At 44.0% G+C, this 25,613-nt stretch overlaps 1 protein-coding gene across 14 annotated transcripts in view; it reads right to left on the minus strand.

Moving 5' to 3' along the window:
• LOC140904640 (myelin-oligodendrocyte glycoprotein-like) overlaps window positions 1-25,613 on the minus strand; it is a 51,194-nt gene that overhangs the window by 17,657 nt on the left and 7,924 nt on the right. For 12 of the 14 annotated variants that reach the window (XM_073327063.1, XM_073327064.1, XM_073327061.1 and 9 more), the window contains exons 2-4: window positions 23,553-23,651; window positions 22,914-23,024; window positions 9,582-9,929 (exon numbers count right to left, since the gene is read on the minus strand). In XM_073327063.1, the coding sequence (XP_073183164.1) occupies window positions 9,582-9,929; window positions 22,914-22,983 (418 nt within the window). In that variant the 5' untranslated portion in view covers window positions 22,984-23,024; window positions 23,553-23,651. The remainder of the gene's footprint in view (window positions 1-9,581; window positions 9,930-22,913; window positions 23,025-23,552; window positions 23,652-25,613) is intronic. The other 2 variants (XM_073327060.1, XM_073327067.1) reach the window with 2 other exon arrangements.

Consider the following 25,613-nt stretch of genomic DNA (forward strand, 5'->3'; position numbering starts at 1 on the left):
AAGGCTGCCTAGGCTCATCCAAACTTTCCTTACCAGGCACATGGCCACTCCAAACAGATAAACTGCTGCTCTTTTCACAGTTACCCTTTTCAGGTTCACTTTTATAAACTGTACTAGCCAACAATACTTCACCCTTTCTTTCCTCAGTTAGGGCTTTAACCTGACCATCCACTTTAATCTGCTCCTGAGAAACATTTTCCTGACCAATGAGATCTTTCTGTGCTTGATCTAATTCCAGATTCACTTCTGAGACATTAGACAGAAATTCAGAAACTTCATTCACAGACAAACTGCTCTTTTGCACAGACAAACAGCTATTTCCCACCAAGTTAGAGTCCCCCTCCCCCTGGTCAGAGCAATATAACATACCAACATTGTTATAAACTGAAATTTCAAGAGGATACAGTTTCTCGATTGCTTTTTTGACACCGAGCTGAATTCTGGCAGTTTCTTGTCGCAGCTGGTGAACCCTCTCCTCAGCAGCGATCCTTTGCTTTCTCAGCCATCAACTTTCTGCTAGTTTCTTTTCACGCTCAAGTTGCCATTTATTTGCTGCCTTTTGCATTCCAATTGCTTCTGCAGCTTCTGTAGCATCAGGTAAGAGCTGTGCTCCTGCCTCCTGATCACTGGCCATTAACAGATCTCTCAGTTCTTGACTTGTAGCTTTCTTTCTAAAGCTTATCCCCTTTTCTGAACACAAATCTTCCAGGGCTTTTTTGCCAAGACCCTCAGATGCTCTTTGCTCACCCATTGCAACTGCTCTTTAACTAACCAAACTCTCAATACCAAAATTCAAATTTGGATAGCGTGGGGTTCTGACCCAAAGTTTAATTGACCTGGTTCTGTGGATCCAAGCACAACTACACCACTGTAATGATGCTGGTTCTGGTAGGATCCAACAGAGAGTGCCAATTCAGGACAAATCGCTTCAAGCAGGGCAGTTACAGCCAAAGGCTGCGGTTTCTATGCACACCAAGGCAAACCAAACCAGCCAGACAGAGAAGACTTTGGTTTTACCCCACTAGCTAACCACAAGTCACGCAAGCAATTCCCTTAGACACCCCAGTTTCCCAGTATCTCCACCAGTGCCACTCGTTATGGGGACAAATGGTTATGAAAACCAATAGCCCAGTAAAAGAAAAAAAGGTTCTCTCGATCTCAAAGGACCAAGCCCCAGACCCAGGTCAATATACAAATCAGATCTTACCCACAAATCACACTGTTTCCAGTCCTTTAGAATCTAAAATCTAAAGGTTTATTCATAAAAGGAAAAAGATATAGATGAGAGCTAGAATTGGTTAAATGGAGTCAATTACATACAGTGATGGCAAAGTTCTTGGTTCAGGCTTGCAGCAGTGAGAGAATAAACTGCAGGTTCAAATCAAGTCTCTGGAGTACATCCACAGCTGGGATGGGTCTTTCAGTCCTTCGTTCAAAGCTTCAGTGTAGCAAAGTCCCTCCAGAGGTAAGAAGCAGGACTGAAGACAAGATGGGGGAGCTGCAGCAGCTTTTTATATTCTCTTGCCATGTGGTCTTTCTTTCTGTGTCCCAAAGACAAGCTGTCCATCACCTGGCATGGAAAAACCTCAGAGTTCTGTCCATAGGCAGGTCCCTGCACACCTTGCTGAGTCACAAGGCACATCTGCCTTCTCTCAATGGGTCAATTGAATATCTGGTGGTCCTTAATGGGCCATCAAGTAGGCTAGGCAGAGCTGACACCAGCTTGTCTGGAGTGTTCCCCAGAAGCATAGCACAAGTTTGAAATACAGACAGTATAGAGCCAATATTCATAACTTTAACTATAAAAATGATACACACATATAGACAGCATAATCATAACCAGCAAATCATAACCTTGTCTTAGACACCTCATTTGACCCCCCTTCTACAAGATTTGGTGCCACTACAGGACCTTGGTTGCAACGATGATCTATACGGTCCCAGATTATGTCAATAACGTCACACCCCTTCTAAAGATAAGGTCAGGATGACAGTGTGATGGATAGAGATATTTTGATCAAACCAACATGTACAAGGTAATGAGTGGTAACAAACCACGTGGGATGGAGGGGGTGACTAGCCACATCAGAGGGGCAACACATAACTTGTTTGTGTATATAATATTGGTGTATAAATGAAGTCTCAGAGGGAGTGTCTTTGGCCAAGGGGGAGCAGAAAGTCCCGCCACTGACTGAGTTGCGTCCATTGTCATACATGTGTTAAGTGTACTTGTAGCATGTATAGGGCTCTAACACCATGCTTCATCAGCAATAAACCTGACTAAGTCCCTTTGCTACTAACAGGTCTGTGGTTATTGGGCAGTTCAATCAGAGGCTGCTGTATGGGCTATCTAGCCAGAGCCAGAGCAGCACGCAGAGAGAACACACGCAGCCAACATCTGATGACATTGGCCTTGACCCCAGCACATCAATACACTTTCCAAAGTCCTGTCTCCCTCCTCTGGGCTCCCCTGCACATATTCCTGATTAGAGAGCCACCACAGCCCTTGGCTCTGCGGTACACCAGGGAAGGTGAAGGCTCACCATCTTCTTCATTATTCAAGCCCTTTTCATTTACAGACAGACCCATTAGTCCACAGATGCTGCATCCTGAGATCCATTGACAATGTTGCTGGTCTTATTTTTGTCTCCTTGGTGGAAAATAAGTGGTTACAACAGAAATCAACCCCATCAGAATGGATTAAGAATGAAAATTGAAATGCAAGTAATAAAATATTACAGAGTGTTTAAATAGAGGGTAGCTTCCTGGAATGTTTTAAATGAGCTAAGTGTAATGACCATGAAACTGATGGCAAGCCTACACTGCAGACTTCTGCTGGCATAGCTCTGTCCACCAGGGGTGTGAAGAGGTATGAGTCCTGACTGACACAGCTGTGCCGGCAAAAGCTCCTTTAGTATAAAGTGGTACTGTCCCTTTTAATCTAGTCCTGCATAATCACCAGAGGACCTCCAGGTATAAAGAGTCTCTCACAAGATGCAGGGGCTCTCTGGGCTCTGTAGGCTCAGTGTCTGTAGCAGCCATATTGTTATGTAACTAACAGAGAGAATTGTGGTTTAAACTTTATATCCTTGGTCTCACTCTGTTTCCTGAGATCCAGAGTCTGCAGCAGGCTCACAAGGAAGCCACTCTCTGCTGCCAGGTCATGCTAGAAAGCATGACACGGATTCAGAAATTACCACATTCTGCATGAAGAGAAAAGTGGCAGTTCTCATAAGGAGTGCAGTGTATCAGTATATAGTGAAAATGACTACTCAAAGCCAGGAAACAGCAATCTACAGACCTGCAGGAACCAAGCAGAAGATACAGAGTATTGAGACAGAGTACACAGATTCTGACACCCTGTACCTCGGGGGAACACCCGACACCCCCATGTTCATCCTTGTAAAATGATTGTGTGGTATCCATTGCAAAGTTTGTTATGTTGGGTGTCTTCGGAAGGCTCCGGATGCACTGAGCATGGTTGTTATAGTGATGTTCTAGTAATTGTTACAGTAATGTTATGGGGGTAGCCGTGTTAGTCTGTATCCACAGAAACAATAAGGAGTCCGGTGGCACCTTAGTCTTTAAGGTGCCACCGGACTCCTTGTTGTTTTAGTAATGTTATAGTAAGGTTATAATTTCATGTATATAGTTATGAGGCTGAAAATGTATGCTCATGGCTTAAAGCAAGCCCAAGCAAAAACTCTCCAAGAACAGAGAGACAGTTCACACCTCATCAGGGTTTGTATGGGACAAACCCAGCCCAGCCCCACAAGAATAAAGGATGCTGGACTAGGCAACAGAAAAGAATCTGTTAGACTCTTGAGTGAGCATCCCCCTTCCTTTGGTCAGTTTGGAACTGCAATGAGGTAATGCTCACCTGAATCTGAAGCGGGGGAGCAAAACCAAGAGGGAAGAAAGGACATGATAAAAGGGAGAGACATTTGTCATGCTCGTCCTCTCTCTTCCACCTACATCTACAGCAGGGGTGGGCAAACTTTTTGGCCTGAGGGCCACACCTGGATGGGAAAATTGCATGCAGGGCCATGAATGTAGGGCTGGGGCAAGGGGTTGGGGTGCAGGAAGGAGTGTGGAAGGGGGTGCAATGTGCAGGAAGGGGCTCAGGGCAAGGGGTAAGGGTTATTAATCATAGAGTATCAGGGTTGGAAGGGACCTCAGGAGATCATCTAGTCCAACCCCCTGCTCAAAGCAGGACCAATCCCCAATTTTTGCGCCAGATCCCTAAATGGCCCCCTCAAGGATTGAACTCACAACTGTGGGTTTAGCAAGCCAATGCTCAAACCACTGGGTGCAGGAAGGGTGCAGGGTGCGGCATGGAGCTCAGGGCAGGGGGTTGGGGGCTCAGGGCAGGAGGTTGAGGGGCAGAGAGGGGTGCGTCGGGGGCTCAGGGCAGGGGTGTGGAGTGTGGGAGGGGGCTCCTTGTCCTGTCCTCTTCTACCACTGAGAATAGTCTAGAACCATCCTCTCTGGAACCACCTCTCAGGTAGTTGAAAGCAGCTATCAAATCCCCCCTCATTCTTCTCTTCTGCAGACTAAACAATCCCAGTTCCCTCAGCCTCCCTCATAACTCATGTGTTCCAGACCCCTAATCATTTTTGTTGCCCTTCGCTGGACTCTCTCCAATTTATCCACATCCTTCTTGTAGTGTGGGGCCCAAAACTGGACACAGTACTCCAGATGAGGCCTCACCAATGTCGAATAGAGGGGAACGATCATGTCCCTCGATCTGCTCGCTATGCCCCTACTTATACATCCTAAAATGCCATTGGCCTTCTTGGCAACAAGGGCACACTGCTGACTCATATCCAGCTTCTCGTCCACTGTCACCCCTAGGTCCTTTTCCACAGAACTGCTGCCTAGCCATTCGGTCCCTAGTCTGTAGCTGTGCATTGGGTTCTTCCGTCCTAAGTGCAGGACCCTGCACTTATCCTTATTGAACCTCATCAGATTTCTTTTGGCCCAATCCTCCAATTTATCTAGGGCCCTCTGTATCCTATCCCTGCCCTCCAGCGTATCTACCATTCCTCCCAGTTTAGTATCATCCGCAAATTTGCTGAGGGTGCAATCCACACCATCCTCCAGATCATTTATGAAGATATTGAACAAAACCGGCCCCAGGACCGACCCCTGGGGCACTCCACTTGACACCGGCTGCCAACTAGACATGGAGCCATTGATCACTACCCATTGAGCCCGACAATCTAGCCAACTTTCTACCCACCTTATAGTCCATTCATCCAGCCCATACTTCTTTAACTTGCTGACAAGAATACTGTGGGAGACCGTGTCAAAAGCTTTGCTAAAGTCAAGAAACAATACATCCACTGCTTTCCCTTCATCCACAGAACCAGTAATCTCACCATAGAAGGCAAATAGATTAGTCAGGCATGACCTTCCCTTGGTGAATCCATGCTGACTGTTCCTGATCACTTTCCTCTCATGTAAGTGCTTCAGGATTGATTCTTTGAGGACCTGCTCCATGATTTTTCCGGGGACTGAGGTGAGGCTGACTGGCCTGTAGTTCCCAGGATCCTCCTTCTTCCCTTTTTTAAAGATTGGCACTACATTAGCCTTTTTCCAGTCATCCGGGACTTCCCCGGTTCGCCACGAGTTTTCAAAGATAATGGCCAATGGCTCTGCAATCACAGCTGCCAATTCCTTTAGCACTCTCGGATGCAACTCATCCGGCCCCATGGACTTGCGCACGTCCAGCTTTTCTAAACAGTCTCTAACCACCTCTTTCTCCACAGAGGGCTGGCCATCTATTCCCCATGTTGTGATGCCCAGCGCAGCAGTCTGGGAGCTGACCTTGTTCGTGAAGACAGAGGCAAAAAAAGCTTTGAGTACATTAGCTTTTTCCACATCCTCTGTCACTAGATTGCCTCCCTCATTCATTAAGGGGCCCACACTTTCCTTGGCTTTCTTCTTGTTGCCAACATACCTGAAGAAACCCTTCTTGTTACTCTTGACATCTCTTGCTAGCTGCAGCTCCAGGTGCGATTTGGCCCTCCTGATTTCATTACTACATGCCCGAGCAATATTTTTATACTCTTCCCTGGTCATATGTCCAACCTTCCACTTCTTGTAAGCTTCTTTTTTATGTTTAAGATCCGCTAGGATTTCACCGTTAAGCCAAGCTGGTCGCCTGCCATATTTACTATTCTTTCGACACATCGGGATGGTTTGTCCCTGTAACCTCAACAGGGATTCCTTGAAATACAGCCAGCTCTCCTGGACTCCTTTCCCCTTCATGTTAGTCCCCCAGGGGATCCTACCCATCCGTTCCCGGAGGGAGTCGAAGTCTGCTCGACTTCGGGGAATTGCTCAACCAGGGGAATTGCTCAACCTTGCTTGGAGAGACTGGGCTTGTCTACACTTACTTTTTACAGTGCTCTAACTTGCTGGCTCAGGGGTGTGAAAAATCACCCCCCTGAGCGCAGCAAGTTTGAGCACTTTAAAGCGCTAGTGTGGACAGGCTCAGAGCGCTGGGAGCACTCCCAGAAGCGCTGGGAGAGCTCTCTCCTAGCGCTTGCGAGTGACCACACTCACACGTCAAAGTGCTGCTACGGGAGTGCTCCCGCGGTTGCGCTTTGAAGTTTCTAGTGTAGATGTAACCTCAGTAAAGCTCACCTGACTCTGAAGGGGGGAAAGGGGGCAAAGCCAAGGGGGAGGAAAGGACAGGAAAGGAAAGCCTTAAGTGAAGTGGCTAAGAAGAGTCAGGAGGAGGTCACAGTTTTGTTATTTTCTGTTTGTTTATTTCGGTTGAGGGGAATAAGCACAAGAAAGCAGAAAAATTACTACCAGTGAGGCAGCTACAAAACTAGAGCTGGCCAAACTGGAAGCAGAAAAGAAGGCAAAAGAGGGTGAGTTTCAAATGTGGCAGGCAGAAATGAGGCTCAAAGAAGCAGCTGTGGCCAGGGAAACTATGGACAAAGAGGCAGCCAGGGAAGCAGCCAGAGAGCATGCTGCATACAGAAGGGCTATGGAGGCAGAGGCAGCCAGGGAGGAAGCTGCACAGAAGGGCCATGGAAGAAAAAGAGAAAGAGAGTGGGAAGAAAGAGAAAGAGAGTGAAAACACCAACTGGACCTGCTAGAGAAGCAGAACCAGAACCCCCTAACCCCAATGATTCCCATCACTCCAAAAATCCACAAATGGGAACACTTATGTCCTGCATACAGTGCGGAGATAGATGATATTGCTGAATATCTGACTACCTTAGAAAGTCTGTGTGTAATACATGAAATTCCGGATGATAAAAGAGTTCCTACCCTGATTGTGAAATTAACTAGTAAAGCTCGAAATGTATTCAATGGAATGCCTACTGAAGATGCTTTAGACTATTGTAAATTTAAAGATACTGTTTTGCAAAGTTTTCAGATTACTCCTGAAACATATAGAGTTAAATTTAGGAATCTTAAGAGGGATATTGGTATGAGTAATGGGGAATATGAAAACAAAATTAAAGATTTGTTTGGAAAACGGGTGAGGGGTAAAGTGGCAAGTTTTGAGGGGGATTTGTTGGATCTTGTTGCTTAAGAGCATTTCCTAAGCATATGTAAGGCCGAAGTAAAGCAATGTCTTTGGGACAAAGCATGTCCTCAAGGAATCAATTCTGAAGCACTTAGATGAGAGGAAAGTGATCAGGAACAGTCAGCATGGATTCACCAAGGGAAAGTCATGCCTGACTAATCTAATTGCCTTCTATGATGAGATAACTGGTTCTGTGGATGAAGGGAAAGCAGTGGACGTGTTATTCCTCAACTTTAGCAAAGCTAAATACTCCCACAGTATTCTTGTCAGCAAGTTAAAGAAGTATGGGCTGGATGGATGCACTACAAGGTGGGTAGAAAGTTGGCTAGATTGTCGGGCTCAACGGGTAGTGATCAATGGCTCCATGTCTAGTTGGCAGCCGGTATCTAGCGGAGTGCCTCAAGGGTCGGTCCTGGGGCCGGTTTTGTTCAATATCTTCATTAATGATCTGGAGGATGGTGTGGATTGCACCCTCAGCAAGTTTGCAGATGACACTAAACTGGGAGGAGTGGTAGATACGCTGGAGGGTAGGGATAGGATACAGAGGGACCTAGACAAATTGGAGGATTGGACCAAAAGAAATCTGATGAGGCTCAACAAGGACAAGTGCAGAGTCCTGCACTTAGGACAGAAGAATCCAATGCACCGCTATAGACTAGGGACCGAATGGCTAGACAGCAGTTCTGCAGAGAAGGACCTATGGGTGACAGTGGATGAGAAGCTGGATATGAGTCAGCAGTGTGCCCTTGTTGCCAAGAAGGCCAATGGCATTTTGGGATGTATAAGGGGCATAGCGAGCAGATCGAGGGACGTGATCGTTCCCCTCTATTCGACACTGGTGAGGCCTCATCTGGAGTACTGTGTCCAGTTTTGGGCCCCACACTACAAGAAGGATGTGGAGAAATTGGAGAGAGTCCAGCAAAGGGCAACAAAAATGATTAGGGGTCTAGAACACATGACTTATGAGGAGAGGCTGAGGGAACTGGGATTGTTTAGTCTACGGAAGAGAAGAATGAGGGGGGATTTGATAGCTGCTTTTAACTACCTGAAAGGTGGATCCAAAGAGGATGGTTCTAGACTATTGTCAGTGATAGCAGATGACAGGACAAGGAGTAATGGCCTCAAGTTGCAGTGTGGGAGATTTAGGTTGGATATTAGGAAAAACTTTTTCACTAGGAGGGTGGTGAAACACTGGAATGTGTTACGTAGGGAGGTGGTGGAATCCCCTTCTTTAGAAGTTTTTAAGGTCAGGCTTGACAAAGCCCTGGCTGGGACGATTTAGTTGGGATTGGTCCTGCTCTGGGCAGGGGTTGGACTAGATGGCCTCCAGAGGTCTCTTCCAACTCTGTTATTCTATGATTCTATGTAAAGTCTGTGGATGAGATGGTTTTTTTAGCTGATGCCTTTGAACAGAATCAGGCATCTATTGAGGGCAGGCCACAGGAAGAGGGGTTTAAAACTGGTGGGAAGGGAAGATCCCATTTTACGCCTTGTAAGAGAGAAGGGGGTTGGGAGCCTAAACATTCTCTTACCCAAAAACATTCCCCTAACCCTCATTCCAAATCTGCTGTTTTCTTGAAGATTAAAGATCTAATAGTCTTTAAAAAAGCTTTAATAGGTTTATTCACAGATTCATAGATTCCAAGGCCAGAAGGGATCACTGTGATCATCTGGTCTGACCTCATGCATAACACAGGCCAGAGAACTGCTCCCAAAACGATTCTGAGAGCAGATGTTTTAGAAAAACAGCCAAGCTTGATTTTAAAATGGCAAGGGATGGAGAATCCACCACAAGTCTTGGTAAATTGTTCCAATGGTTAATTACTCTCACTATTAAAAAATGATGTCTTATTTCCGGTCTGAATTTCTCTAGCTTCAACTTCCAGCCACTAGCTTGTATTATACCTTTCTTTGCTAGAAAGATAGAAGGGAATTCTGGATACTGGCATGAAAATGAGACACATTAAGTTACACCTCAAAAGAAATTCTTCTTCTTCTGGGAACTCAAATTAGCAGCCAAGTTACTGACCTGTCACCTTCAGTTCCAGAGTGGCTTCCCCATGAAAGCTGGGTGATCGGAAGAAACAGATAAACTGTCCTTGGTCAGAGGGGGTGATGTTGCGTATATGCAGGGCAACTCTTCCATCCACGATACCGTCCTTCAGCAGCTCTGTTCTGCCCCGATATTTTGATATTTGCACCTCAGTCTGATCTTTTCCATGCTGATACAGATAGACAAGTTCAGAGAACTTGGATTGGAACCAGCGCACCTCCATCTCCTGAGCATTCATGCTGGGGGAGAGGTGACAAGGTAACAGGGCATCTTCCCCTGCAGAGACTGTGATGGGATGATCAGGTCCAATCACCTTGAAATTCACTGTTAAGGGAACCGAGACACACAGAAAGTTAGACCAGAGGGGAGCTGGATTGTTTTCATAGGTAATGCATGCTGATCTCTCACAACCGCCTAGACTGCAACTTGACCAGCTAAAACTGAACTCATGGTGTCTCACTGTATCTGCACTGGAAAACTGGTCAAGTTAGGACAGGCTTAGCTAGCACGTGTTAGCTGACCCTGCACTAAACTCAGACACTTTTCCTAGTTAAGACCAATCCAGAGAGGATTAAAAAATGGGTGGGCTCTGTCTCTAAATTTTGTGACCTGGCTAATGCCTGCAACCAGAACAATTAACCTGTGGAAGACTGTTTGCTAGACTGGAACCTGTAGTAGCAAGAGAACCTGAGACATAAGCCCTTGTATCAGAGGCCTGGTATGAGGCAGGGCCTGCTCACAGAATCTGGTGAGAACAGGGCTAATATTGCAAAAATACACATTCCTAAGAAGTGCTAAGATTGCAAGGGAGAACAAAAGACAAGAGGACTCGCAGCCAGAAGGAACAGGAGGAAGGCTGGAAAATCACACCAACACCAGGAAAAGGCAGGTCTATATGATTGGGGACTCCCTACTAAGAAGAACAGACAGGCCTGTGTTGGGACGGTGCTGAATTATTATGAATTGCTGTGACTGATATGAATAAATGTGGCAAGCATGAGTTTGGTATGGCTTGGTATGTCTGAATTTGCTAGAGGATTCTGGGAGAAACATTCGCTTAGCATTATGTAGATGGTGTGGAAAATGTACTAGAAGTGCTGAACTGCACTTAAATAATTAATAAAAGCTCTAGCTGCATATATGCTTCAACATCAAACTTTGGACTATATCAGCCAGGGCAACCGGCTCACCAAAGTAAAGAAGACATAAAATCATGCGATCAGTGGAGTTGGCACAGGCTGACACAGGCTCAAAATGACACTTTTTGGATGGCATCACGCTAAAAGCTTAAGTGAATGATTAATGAGAGGATAAAAATTGATTGATCTTTGGTCTGTGTCTATTTTGCAGTCCCTTCTAAAATATTAATTAGAGAAAACCAGTAATGAACGCCCACAGGGCATATTTCTGGGATATGTGACTCCTTTGAGAGCAAAAGTTATAAATGCTAAGCAAAGTAAATTAGTTAAGTTAGTTCCCCAATTAACATCTGAAGAGGTTCATGATGCTGTGACACAGAAGACCTCGGGGTAACCAAGACGCTGTTTCGAGGGACTTTTGAACCAGAGGGCCTCGGGGTAACCAAGACCCTGCTTCCGGGGGACATTTGACAGACCAAGTACCTGAGAGGGGAAAGAACAGAAGAAAAGAAGTCTCCATCTAGAATCAGTAGCTATACCTGCTTTGTTTGCTAATCAGGACACTGTGTAAGGCCAACATAGTTACTGAATGTTTATGCTTGAGGAATTGAAGCGTATTAAGGAGAGGTGCATTATGTAACCTTTACTGCTTGTGTTATTCTTTCTCAAATAAATTACTATGCATTAAGCATATTGTTTTCTAAATTTTTACTGGTGCCGGTAACAATCTGCCCAGCTGTGGGCCATTAAAGATCCGTTTCAACGGTCTGTCACCAGAACTGATCCAGAGAATAGAAAGGTGTGCTGTCTGCCAGGAGCTAAGATACAGGATGTGGATCTGAGGCTGAAGAGGATTCTAATGGGAGCAGGAAAGAATTCACCGATTGTCCTTCATGTGGGAACAAATGACACAGCTAGATTCTCACTGGAACGCGTCAAAGGAGACTATGCCAAGCTGGGGAAGACGCTTAAAGAAATGGAGGCTCAGATGATCTTCAGTGAGATTCTGCCTGTCCCTAGAGGAGGAGAGGGAAGGCAAGACAAGATTATGATGATCAACAGATGGCTCACGCAGTGGTGCTATAAGGAGGGCTTTGGGATATTTCATGAGTGAGAGGCATTCACGGACAGAGGACTGTTCTCATGGGATGGACTCCACCTGAGTAGGGAGGAAAACAGACTTCTGGGATGGAAGATGGCACAACTGATTAACAAAGTTTAAACTAGGAACTTGGGGGTAGACAGCTGGGAGAAGCTCATGTAATCCCCACACCTTATCCTAATATTGACCGGGAAGAAAATCAAGAGAGAATACACCAATGGAGAAAGGAGAAAGTAGGTAAGAGAATGGACAGTAAGAGGAAAGATAGTGCCAATACCAATGAAGCTAACAGTCAGGTAGGCAATACTGTAAGTAAAATAATTGTACTCAATCAGGTGAGGAATCTGAATGAAGCCAAGCAGCAACAGTTAAGATGTTTGTACACCAATGCAAGGAGCCTGTGTAACAAAATAGAGGAATTAGAACTAGAACTACCAGTTCAAAGTTGAAGAAGCTATCTGAAGCCTGAATCCCAAGCAAGGAGAAAAATTTGTAGGGATGGGTTACAGACCAAGCTGGATGAGCAAGCGTCTCAAACAGGCTATTAAAAGAAAGCAGAAAGCCTACAAGGAATGGAAGAGGGGATGAATCATTGTGACACTTGTTAGGATGTAGATATTCAGGCCTGTCTGTAAAGGCCTATACTCTAAGAATTTAGGTGTATTCTTATCACTTGGCTAATTATAGAGGTATAAAAGAAAGAATCAAAATCACTGTCTGCTGGTGTAAGGGCCTTCTCTTACTGTCACAGTCTGAGGCCCTGTTCTCAGGCTAAGGCCTTTGGCTAAGCAGCAGAGGCAGCCATAAGCTGGGAAGCGAATGGTCACATCCTCACATTCCAAACTAGTCACATTGAAATAAGGTGCTATTGGGCTGTTAGGCACTATCAGGACAGGATTGTATTCCTATCACCTCCAGAGAAAGGGAAGTGCCTAGAAAATGTAAAAGGAAACTTAGTTTGATAGCATCCTGTCTGGCAAGAACTCACTTATCAATAGCTGGGATGTGAAATCCTCACTTCTGTATTGTTTTGTCATTATAGTTCCCACTTTGCTATTGTTTGTCTGTATAATCTCTGTCTGGTTCTGTGATTGTTCCTGTCTGCTGTATAATTAATTTTGCTGGGTGTAAACTAATTAAGGTGGTGGGATATAATTGGGTATATAATGATGTTACAATATGTTAGGATTGGTTAGTTAAATTTGAGGAAAATGATTGGTTAAGGTATAGCTAAGCAGAACTCAAGTTTTACTATATAATCTGTAGTCAATGAGGAAGTGAGTGGGTGTGGGTGGGAGGGGGTGGGTATGTGGGTGGGGGAGATGGGAACAGGGAATGGGGGTAAGAAAATTGGAATCATGTTTTGCTAACGGGGGAAATGGGAACAGGGAATGGGAGTAAGGAAGTTGGAATCATGTTTGGCTAAGGGTAGGAATGGGAACACGGACACAGGTGTAAGGCTCTGTGGTGTCAGAGCTGGGAAGGAGGATACTAAGGAAGGAAACTGGAATCATGCTTGCTGGAAGTTCACCCCAATAAACATCGAATTGTGTACACCTTTAGACTTCGGGTATTGTTGCTCTCTGTTCATGCGAGAAGGACCAGGGAAGTAAGTGGGTGAAGGAATAAGCCCCCTAACAACACTTTGTACTTCAAATTAGCACCCTGGAACCCCTATATTCACCACTGCCATATGATTACGGTTTGTTTTGTACAAGTATGCCTTGTGAGGTATCATTTTAAAAGTCTGGATCTGTTAGTACATAAAATCCAACAACATATTAAGGTTCATTAAGGAGTCCAGGAGAGCTGGCTGTATTTCAAGGAATCCCTGTTGAGGTTACAGGGACAAACCATCCCAATGAGTCAAAAGAATAGTAAATATGGCAGGCGACCAGCTTGGCTTAATGGTGAAATCCTAGTGGATCTTAAACATAAAAAAGAAGCTTACAAGAAGTGGAAGGTTGGACATATGACCAGGGAAGAGTATAAAAATATTGCTCAGGCATGTAGGAATGATATCAGGAGGGCCAAATCGCACCTGGAGCTGCAGCTAGCAAGAGATGTCAAGAGTAACAAGAAGGGTTTCTTCAGGTATGTTGGCAACAAGAAGAAAGCCAAGGAAAGTGTGGGCCCCTTACTGAATGAGGGAGGCAACCTAGTGACAGAGGATGTGGAAAAAGCTAATGTACTCAATGCTTTTTTTGCCTCTGTCTTCACGAACAAGGTCAGCTCCCAGACTGCTGCGCTGGGCATCACAAAATGGGGAAGAGATGGCCAGCCCTCTGTGGAGATAGAGGTGGTTAGGGACTATTTAGAAAAGCTGGACGTGCACAAGTCCATGGGGCCGGACGAGTTGCATCCGAGAGTGCTGAAGGAATTGGCGGCTGTGATTGCAGAGCCATTGGCCATTATCTTTGAAAACTCGTGGCGAACCGGGGAAGTCCCGGATGACTGGAAAAAGGCTAATGTAGTGCCAATCTTTAAAAAAGGGAAGAAGGAGGATCCTGGGAACTACAGGCCAGTCAGCCTCACCTCAATCCCCGGAAAAATCATGGAGCAGGTCCTCAAAGAATCAATCCTGATGCACTTGCATGAGAGGAAAGTGATCAGGAACAGCCAGCATGGATTCACCAAGGGAAGGTCATGCCTGACTAATCTAATCGCCTTTTATGATGAGATTACTGGTTCTGTGGATGAAGGGAAAGCAGTGGATGTATTGTTTCTTGACTTTAGCAAAGCTTTTGACACGGTCTCCCACAGTATTCTTGTCAGCAAGTTAAGGAAGTATGGGCTGGATGAATGCACTATAAGGTGGGTAGAAAGCTGGCTAGATTGTCGGGCTCAATGGGTAGTGATCAATGGCTCCATGTCTAGTTGGCAGCCGGTATCAAGTGGAGTGCCCCAAGGGTCGGTCCTGGGGCCGGTTTTGTTCAATATCTTCATAAATGATCTGGAGGATGGTGTGGATTGCACTCTCAGCAAATTTGTGGATGATACTAAACTGGGAGGAGTGGTAGATACGCTGGAGGGGAGGGATAGGATACAGAAGAACCTAGACAAATTGGAGGATTGGGCCAAAAGAAATCTGATGAGATTCAATAAGGATAAGTGCAGGGTCCTGCACTTAGGATGGAAGAATCCAATGCACCGCTGCAGACTAGGACCGAATGGCTAGGCAGCAGTTCTGCAGAAAAGGACCTAGGGGTGACAGTGGACGAGAAGCTGGATATGAGTCAGCAGTGTGCCCTTGTTGCCAAGAAGGCCAATGGCATTTTGGGATGTATAAGTAGGGGCATAGCGAGCAGATCAAGGGACGTGATCATTCCCCTCTATTCGACATTGGTGAGGCCTCATCTGGAGTACTGTGTCCAGTTTTGGGCCCCACACTACAAGAAGGATGTGGATAAATTGGAGAGAGTCCAGCGAAGGGCAACAAAAATGGTTAGGGGTCTAGAACACATGACTTATGAGGAGAGGCTGAGGGAGCTGGGATTGTTTAGCCTGCAGAAGAGAAGAATGAGGGGGGATTTGATAGCTGCTTTCAACTACCTGAAAGCGGGTTCCAAAGAGGATGGCTCTAGACTGTTCTCAGTGCTAGCAGATGACAGAACGAGGAGTAATGGTCTCAAGTTGCAGTGGGGGAGGTTTAGATTGGATATTAGGAAAAACTTTTTCACTAAGAGGGTGGTGAAACACTGGAATGCATTACCTAGGGAGGTGGTAGAATCTCCTTCGTTAGAGGTTTTTAAGGTCAGGCTTGACAAAGCCCTGGCTGGGATGATTTAACTGGGAATTGGTCCTGCTTCGAGCATTGGGTTAGACTAGATGACCTTCAGGGGTCTCTTCCAACCCTGATATTCTATGATTCTATGATTCATCATTGGATGTGAAGTTATGAAGCATTGCTATATGTGTTACTGAAATATATTGTGAGGTTGGGAGATGCCCACTGCTGGCCTTTTAGTAGGGACAAAAGAGCATCCTGTCATTGGCCAGACAGGTTTTTAATGGTTCATCAACACCCAACCCACTATCCCAGAGAGTTCTCAGAGAAGGCATGTATGCAATGGGGCAGCCTAACCCATGTCACAGCAAGGATCTTTCTAGCAGCTGGAAAAAAGTATAAAAGAGAGACAGTGACATCATCACTTGACCTCTCTCCCTGCCATCTCCATCTCAACTCCTGGAAGATCATCTGGAAGACAAAAGACTTTGAACTAGTGAGATTGAACTAGGGAGATTGGTCCCAGGTTGGAAGGGTGTCCAATCCATGTATTGAGGAACTGTGAGCTGCCTGTAACATCTGTTAGGGTGAGAGACTGCTTGATTCAAATTTTATTTAGTGTTTTAAAATTAAAATTTAGACTGTGTTTCTATTTTTATTACTTAGGTAAACAACTTTGATCTCTGTGCCTGCTACTTACAATCACTTAAACGCTATCTTTCTGTAGTTAATAAATGTTTTATACTTTACCTAAAACAGTGTGTTTTTGGTTGAAGTGCTTTGGAAATCTCAGCTCAGACTACAAAGGCTGGTGCATGTACACTTCCCTACGAGGAAGTGGGGAACCTATTAATGAGCTTGCACTGCCCAAGGGAGCCTTAAGCAGTGAAAGACAGTATATTTCTGGGGTGAAAGGCTAGGGGGCTGAGGTGATTGACTGGTGCCTCTCTCTGTATGATTCATGAGTAGCTCAGGGAGCATTCATGTAATACAGCTGCGTGTAGAGCTTCACATGCTGATAGCTGAATGATCACAGTGCCCGGAGGTGTGTTGCTGCTTCTCACTAGCATAGCTTTATGAGAGACAACCCAGGCTAAATAGTTAAGGTGGCACAGCAGTCCCACAGTTCCAGGGATCTCTGTCACAATCAGCAATGAGGTCAGAAAGTGTAGGGGAAAAGTAAGAACTGCCAAAATCCAAGCAGATTTGGGGCTTGCAAAGGTAATTAAAACCAATAGTAAAATATTCTGTAGTCAAATAAATAAAAAGAAAACAAGGAAAGAAGAAATTGAACCACTAAGCACTGAGGATGGGGTGAAGATTAAAGATAATCTAGGCATGGCCTAACACAAACAAATACTTTGCCTCAGTTTTTAATAAGAGTAATGAGACGCTTAGGGGTAGTGGCAGGGTGGCTAATCATAGAATCATAGAATATCAGGGTTGGAAGGGACCTCAGGAGGTCATCTAGTCCAACCCCCTGCTCAAAAGCAGGACCAGTCCCCAGTTAAATCATCCCAGCCAGGGCTTTGTCAAGCCTGACCTTAAAAACTTCTAAGGAAGGAGATTCTACCACCTCCCTAGGTAACGCATTCCAGTGTTTCACCACCCTCCTAGTGAAAAAGTTTTTCCTAATATCCAACCTAAACCTCCCCCACTGCAACTTGAGACCATTACTCCTTGTCCTGTCCTCTTCCACTACTGAGAATAGTGGAAAAGAGGATATGAAAGTAGAAATTACCACATCTGAGGTGGAACTCAAAACAGCTTAATGGGTCTAAATTGGGGGACCTGGATAATCTCCATCCAACAATATTAAAGGAACTGAACATGAAATTGCAAGCCCAATAGCAAGGGTTTTTAATGAATCTGTAAACTTGGGGGTCATACCCTTTGACTGGACAATTGGAGAAAAAAAGTGATCTGGGAAACTACAGGCCTGTTAGTTTGACCCTCAATTGTACGCAAGGTCTTGGAAAAAACTGTGAAAGAGAAAGTAGTTAAGGACATAGAAGTAAACAGTAATTGGGATAAAATACAACATGGTTTTATAAAAGGTAGATTGTGCCAGACCAGCCTGATCTCCTCCTTTGAGAAGATAACTGATTTTTTAGACAAAGAAAATGCAGTAGATCTAATCAACCTGGATTTCAATAAAGCATTTGATACAATTCCTCATTAGAAATTATTAGTTAAATTGGAGAAGATGTGGATTAACATGAGAACTGAAAGGTGGATAAAGAACTGGTTAAAGGGGAGGCTACAGTGGGTCATACTGAAAGGTGAACTGTCAGGCTGGAGGGAGGTTACTAGTAGAGTTCCTCAGGGATCAGTCTTGGGACCAATCAAAGAATCATAGAATCATAGAATATCAGGGTTGGAAGGGACCTCAGGAGGTCATCTAGTCCAACCCCCTGCTCAAAGCAGGACTGATCCCCGACTAAATCATTCCAGACAGGGCTTTGTCAATCCTGTTTACCATTTTTACTACTGACCTTGGCACAAAAAGTGAGAGTGTGCTAATAAAATTTTTGGATGACACAAAGTTGGGAGGTATTGCCAATACGTAGGAGGACCGGAATATCATACGAAAAGATCTGGATGACCTTGTAAACTGGAGTAATAGAAATGTGATGAAATTTAATAGTGCAAAGTCATGCACTTTGGGATTTTAGGGACTAACAACAAGAATTTTTGCATAAGTTGGGGACTTTTCAGTTGGAAGTGACAAAGGAGGAGAAAGGTCTAATTGGCTGATCACAGAATGACCTTGAGCCACCAATGTGATGTGGCCATGAAAAAAGCAAATGCAATCCTTGGATGCATCAGGCGAGGTATTTCCAGTAGAGACAGGGAAGTGTTATTACCATTATACAGGGCACTGGTGAGACCCCAGCTGGAATACTGTGTGTAATGGTACTCATGTTTAAGAAAGATTAATTCAAGTGGAATAGGGGCAGAGAAGGGCTACTAGGATGATCAGAGGAATGGGAAACCTACCTTATGAGAGGAGACTCAAAGACCTCGGCTTGTTTAGCCTAAGCAAAAGAAGGCCGAAGGGAGATATGATTGCTCTCCATAAATACATCAGAGGGATAAATACCAGGGATGAAGAGGAGTTATTTAAATTAAGTGCTAATGTGGACACAAGAACAAATAGATATAAACTGGCCACCAACAAGTTTAGGCTTGAAATTAGATGAAGGTTTCTAACCATCAGAGTGAAGTTCTGGAACAGTCTTCCAAAGGGAGCAGTGGGGACAAAAAGCCTAACTGGTTCCAAGACTGAGCTAGATAAGTTCATGGAGGGGATGGTATGATGAGACTGCCTACAATGGCATGTAGTCGATTTGCGACTGCTAGTTACAAATATCGCCAGCGGCCAGTATGAGACACTAGATGGGGAAGGCTCTGAGTTACTACAGAGAATTCTTTCCCTGGTGTCTAGCTGGTGGGTCTTGCCCTCATGCTCAGGGTCTAACTGATCACCATATTTGAGGTTGGGAAGGAATTTCTCCCCAGGTCAGATTGGCAGAGACCCTTAAGGTTTTTTGCCTTCCTCTGCAGCAGGGGCATGGGCCACTTGCAGGTTTAAACTAGTGTAAATTGTGGATTTTCTGTAACTTGAAGTCTTTAAACCATGATTTGAGGACTTCAGTAACTCAGCCAGAGGCTATGGGTCTATTACTGGAGAAGGTGGGCGAGGTTCTGTGGCCTGTGACGTGCAGGAGGGAAGACTCGATGATCATGATCATCCCTTCTCGCCTTAAAGTCTATGAGTCTGTGACTCTATGTCTATGAGTTGAAGGTAGACAAATTCAGACCATAAACAAGGTGTACATTTTTAACAGTGAGAGTAATTAACCATTGGAACAATTTACCAACAGCTATTGTGGATTCTCCATTACTAGGAATCTTTAAATCAATATAAGATTTTTTTTTTTAAAAAAAGGGTATGTTGTTTTTAACGAATTTGGGGAAGTTCTCTGGCCTGTATTTTACAGAGGGTTAGAGTAGATAATCACAGTGATCCCCTCTGGTCTTGGAATTTAGAAATCTATGAAGCTAAGAATTAATTCTTGTGGCTTTTAGATATCTCTTCCAATGGTCTATTTTCTCGAATTGCAGCTGTATATATAATTGGGAAGCATACATTTTGCTACTTGTGTGTGATATATCACAGATTTATCAATGGCTATTAGACAAGATGGTCAGGGATGCAACCGCATGCTATGAGTGTCCCTAGCCGCTGACTGCCAGAAGCTGGGACCGGATGACAGTGGATGGATCACTCGATGATCGCCTGTTCTGTTCATTTGCTCTGAAGCACCTGGCACTGGCCACAGTTGGAAGACAGGATACTGAACTACATAGACCATTGGTTTGACCCAGTATGGTCATTCTTATGTTCTTATATGTAATTTTGAAGAAGTTTTGTAAAACATATAGAATTTGCCCAGCCTTTAGACTGGAAATAAAGTGCAAATTTTTAACAGTGAGGGAATTAATCATTGGAAGAGTTTATGAAGAGTCATGGTGGATTCTCCAATACTGGCAATTTTTTAAATCAAGATGGATGTTTTTCTAAAAGATCTGCTCTAGTTCAAACAAGAATTAATTCAGGGAAGTTCTCTGGCCTGTGTTATACAGGAGGTCAGACTAAATGATCACAATGGTCCCTTCTGGTCTTATCATTTATGAATGTATGAATAACCTTATTTTCTGTTCTTTCTGAGTTCTCTTTTTGTATCTCTCCAATTCTTTAAGTAAAAAGTAGATTTGTATACAGATCTGTGGAACAGTGACATACAAGCTCAATTTGAAAAAAAATCATAGAATCAGAGAAATATAGGGCTTGGAAGGGACCTCTAGAGGGTATCAAGTTCAGTCCTCTTTGCTGAGGTAGGACCAAGTAAACCTAGAACATCCCTGACAAGTGTTTCAACCAGTTCTTAAAAGCCTCCAGTGATGGGGATTCCACAACTTCCCTTAGAAGTCCATTCCAGAACTTATAGTTACAAAAGTTTTTCCTAATACATAACCTAAATCTCCATTGCTGAAGATTAAGACTATTACTTCTTGTCCTGCCCCTGTATTTAAACCCTACACACTATTGTAATAATCTTGGTGCAGGGTATGCCTTGTGAGGTATCATTTAAAGACTGAATTTGCTGATCATATCATGGCAAAATACATGTGGGAATGTTACATGTGAAGTTATAAACATAAGCTGAAATCATAACTTCCAGTTAAGTCTGGGGAGTGACTAAGCCAGTTCCTCAGAGACAAAGAGAAAGCTGACACCTCAGTCAGGTAAAAACAAAGCTGATGGACCATTACCTGCTAAGTGGCCATTCTCTGGTAGGAAAGGGGGCGGGACAAAAATCTACATCTTAGCAAAGAAACATTGTGGTGTTTCCTTTCTTCATTAAACTGCCTGTTGCTTTGCTTCCAGCTGAAAATACTTCTCAAAGTGGGGGAGAGGCAGACACCCCAAGAGACCCCATCTCTCTCCCTGCCCATCACATTCTTTACATCTGAAAATGCAAAGGAAGCAGCCAGCAGGCTCTAGGGAACGGGTCCTGACCTGAAGAGTTTGGTCATTAAGACTGCTGAAAGCATGTGATGAAAAAACTTTGCTTTGAATCTAATGTAGTTTGATAAGTTAGGCACTGCTGAGTGCTTTCTCTTTATTTTTCTTGTAACCATTTCTGACCTTTATGCCTCAGTAATTATACTCAATGAAGAGCTATCTCTTTGTAGTTAATAAACTTCTTTTATTGTGTTATCTAACCTAGTGCGATTGAGCTGAAGTGTCTGGGTATCTCTGTGTGGGGTAACAAGTTGTGTGTATATTATTCCCTTTAAGGAATAACAAACAATATTTTAGGACATACATTTCTGAAGGAAAATCTGGGACTGGGAGTGTGTTGGGGTCACCCTGTAGCAATCTTTAAGGCTGGTAAGAGCCAATCTTTAAGTCTGTACACGCAGACATAGCTGGGAGTGACCTACATGCTGGAGGCTGTTTGTGAACAGTCCAGGTTGGGGGCTACAGAAGCAAAGCATTGTAATGGCACCCCAGGTTACAGGGCAAGGGTAACACTGCTACTCATTGGTCTGGATGGTACCCTGGTATGTCACACCTACCTTGGACATCGAGAAAAATTTATCACAGTCCTTTTATAATAGAACTTAACATATTTTAAGACTATCACGTCCCCCTCAGTCTTCTTTTATCACAACTAAAAACACCCAGTTTCTTTAACCTTTCCTCAAAGGTCAGGGTTTTTAAACCATGCATCATTTTTGTTGCTCTCCTCTGGACTTTTTGCAATTTGTCCACATTGTTCCTAATATGTGGCACCCAGAATTGGACACAGTACTCAGGCTGAGCCCTCACCAGTGCCAGCCAGAGCAGGACAATTACCTCCTGTGTCTTACATGCAACACTCCTGCTGATACACCCAAGACTGATATTAGCCTTTTTTTTGTAATCTCCATCACATTGTTGACTCATATTTAAAACTAAGATTTTGATATGGGTTTTAATTAAAAGATTTTAATAAAAGTCACGGGCAGGACATGGGCAATAAACAATAAATCATGGAAGCCCAAGCCTCACCATGGGGGGCTGGAGCCTTAGTTCTTCCTGAGCGGAATCATAATTTTCAGGAAGTCATGGAGGTCTCGTAAAATCATGGAAGCTGTGACCTCCATCACTGATTCATAACCTTACTCATATTCAATTGATGATCCACCATAAGGCCAGATCCTTTTCAGCCCCCAATCCTTTACTAGCATTACCACCTAGTCATTTATTCACCATTTTGTAGTTGTGCACTTGATTTTTCCTTCCTTAGTGAAGTGCTTTTGCACTTGTCTTTATTGAATTCCATCCTGTTGATTTTGGACCAATTCTCCAATTTGTGGAGATCATTTGGAATTCTAATCCTGTCTTCCAAAGTGCTAGCAACCTCTCCCAGCTTGGTGTCATCTGCAAATTTTATCAACATACTCTCCAGTCCATTATCCAAGTCATTAATGAAAATATTGAATAGTGATAGGCAGAGTTGCAGAAGTTTACGATGAGGCAGGAGGAAAGTTTAAGGTGAAATATGATGTAAAAGTCCACTGAGTACAAGTTACACTGAGACTAAGGGGAGTAAAAAGGGAGAAAAATCAATATCTTTTCCCTGCCTCCCCTCCAAAAATAGGATTTTATTTCTCAAACGTACATAAAATGCTCTTATTATGAATTGTTTCAAAATAACAAAAGATCAAGGTATTAAAACTGTTGAAAAACAGTAGAATACACTCTGTGACAAGAGGCTTCCTACCTGATTCCAGTGTAGGAACATGGAGCGTAAAAAAGAAAATGATATAACTGCACAGAGTGAGGTTGCCCATTGCACAGTGGGAGTGGAAGGAAATCCTCGTCTTGATTGTACCTTGATCCAGACATCAGAAAGGAAAAGAAAAAACAAATACAAGTGAACAACGTGCTGTAATTTGGGCAAAATTCGTTGAGCACAATATGAATCCTAGGACTTGTGCTAGTTAATAATTGCATCAAAATGTGCAAGTTTGCTACTGTTTTTAACATAAGACATTACAAGGCAAAACAAAACTTGGGCTTCCCCATTCACCACCTCAAATTACAGTCCAATATTCTGGGCAAAGGCCTTAATACTAGCATTTTCAAAATTCCTTGAAAAATATTATCACAAAAATCACTAACTTTTGTAGAGTAACAGTCTGGTTGTAAAATGACAAAGAGAAAGTCGCCAAGAAGAAAAAAAACCCTTAATGTATTTTGTATCTATTTTTATACTGCAGTGTGAGAAAAGGCATTGCAATTTCTGGGTCTGTGTCACTTGGATAAATACAGATCATCTAAAGTCATTAATGCACCCTTTCAAGTAGAAAAATTAGCATTTTAAAAACAAATGAAAGGATGAGAACTTCCTACCACCTACCTCATGAGCCCAGGAGAAACTTCTCAGCAGTTACAGGATCACTGGGACATTTCCAGCTTCTCTATGGTCAGTGAAATGGACCCTTAGTCCAGGAGGTGCCTTACAATGAAAGAATTCAAGTTACGGTGTAAAGCAAAAATCATTTAGGAAAAGAGATTCAGTTCAGTATCGTCTGTCCTTGTGCCATTTTATGATAATGCTTTTTAAATAGCAGCAGAATTTATTCTTTTCTCCTGCACGTAGCAAGATTGAAGATGCAAGTGAACTTGTAAAGCAGAAAGCCACCATTATCATTTAGATGGTGATATGAAATTAAAGAGCCTTATGGAAACCTGCACACAAGAATGTGCTTATTCTCTTAAACCCAGCAGGTTTAGCCTCACACACATCCCGGTTTGAGCAGAGTCATTCCCACTTTGGAAGAGGCTGCTCCACCCTGGCATGGTGGAATGATGGTAGTCATTCCATAGTTAAGACTGTAATTGTTCCCTTTATAACCCTGGTTTTTGACCCTACATCTATAAACTACAGGAAGATCCTATCAGCATCAAAATTGGAACACTAGGTCTGGGGCTGAGGTAAACTATTTCTACCAAATTTGATGTGAATTGGACAAGTGGTTGCTGAATTATAACAACCTGGAAAAGAGGGGTCACCAGAGTTTTAAAAACATCTTTTTTTTTGCTGCTTTATAGCATAAAAACAAACACAAACCCCATTTTCTTATGGCTGCCTGGCCCTTCCACTCCCCCCACGCTCAACAGAAGAGGTTCAGGGGCTGCCTCACCTACCCCATCCCTGGCACAGCACCAACCCTCTCCCCATTACTCTAATCCTCTGAATACTCTGGTTTATGAGACTTGCCCAATGTTTGGCTCTTCCTGCAGCCTCTTGCCTTGTTCACATGGTTGGGAAGAGGTAACTCCATTGTACAGACAGCATAGCTAAGCACACAGATTTAGCACACTCATTCCAAAAGGCAGTGTGGCTAAGTGGGAGTGACTTGGGTCTGCCCCAGGAGAGACCTGCGTTCTTTTCCTAACTCTGCTAGAACTGACCTTAGGTAATATCTCAGGTCCTCAGTTACTGCCTCTATGATGTAAGCAGAGTCAGGATGAGCTCCACCCTGACATCTGGTGGTGAGGTGTGGCAACTTGTGGAAAAGAACTTCAAGGGCTGATCTCATTTGCATAGGCTCACCCACCCCGCCTAGAATGAGGCCAAAGCTGCCCAAATGGTCACTTTGGCTGCTGTGGGATCCCCAATGTCTTTGTTATTGGGGCAGGAAGAATAAATTGTTATTACCCTGATTATGGGAATCAAGGACAGTGGAACTGCACTTGGCCTTTTGTATGATGGAGGGACTCACCATCAACTAAATAGCAGTCGCTAGGCAAGGGACGGGTTCTAAAACTCTGTAAATTGAGAGAGGCTTGAGACAGGTATTAGTACCTGGTGGGTGTGTGAGAGAAACACCAATTGCACTCCTGTCTCTCCACTGTGGAACGTCAGAGCTAATTTTTGGTCTTATTAAGAGTCTCCCTACAGGTACTATGCTGAGCTCACTTTGGCCTTATAGTGCACTAGCACTAAGGCTCCTGCTACTATGAGCTGAAATCACTGAAGACTGTGTCAAGTAGCGGGGAGCTGGAAGATCTAAAGTGCAGCGGTGCTGTTCAGGGATAGGCTGGCAGAGCGTTCATGAGATGGCAAGCTGAGTTGTTTGTGAGACAGCGGAGCCGTTTGTGAGAGAGTGGGGCAGAGCCCTGTGGGGCAGTCAGCTTCTAGGTCATGTAAGGTGCCCCTTACCTCTTTCCCCCCACACAGGCACATTTTTAGCTGGACTGGGGAGTAACACTCTGCAGATGAACTTTTGAACTCTGGGGCTGGACTTTTTGGATTTTGGGTGATTTTTGGGTTGCTGGACTCAAGAGACGTTTGGGTTGTGGGACTCAAGAACCCGAGGGAAAGGATGTGGCCCAATTTTCTGGGATGGGTCTTTGCTCATGATTTGGTTAATGAACACTAGTTGTGGTGTTTTCCCAATTTAATGCTGATGTC

Source organism: Lepidochelys kempii, unplaced genomic scaffold, assembly GCF_965140265.1.
Source record: "Lepidochelys kempii isolate rLepKem1 unplaced genomic scaffold, rLepKem1.hap2 scaffold_54, whole genome shotgun sequence".
NCBI lineage: Eukaryota > Metazoa > Chordata > Testudines > Cheloniidae > Lepidochelys > Lepidochelys kempii.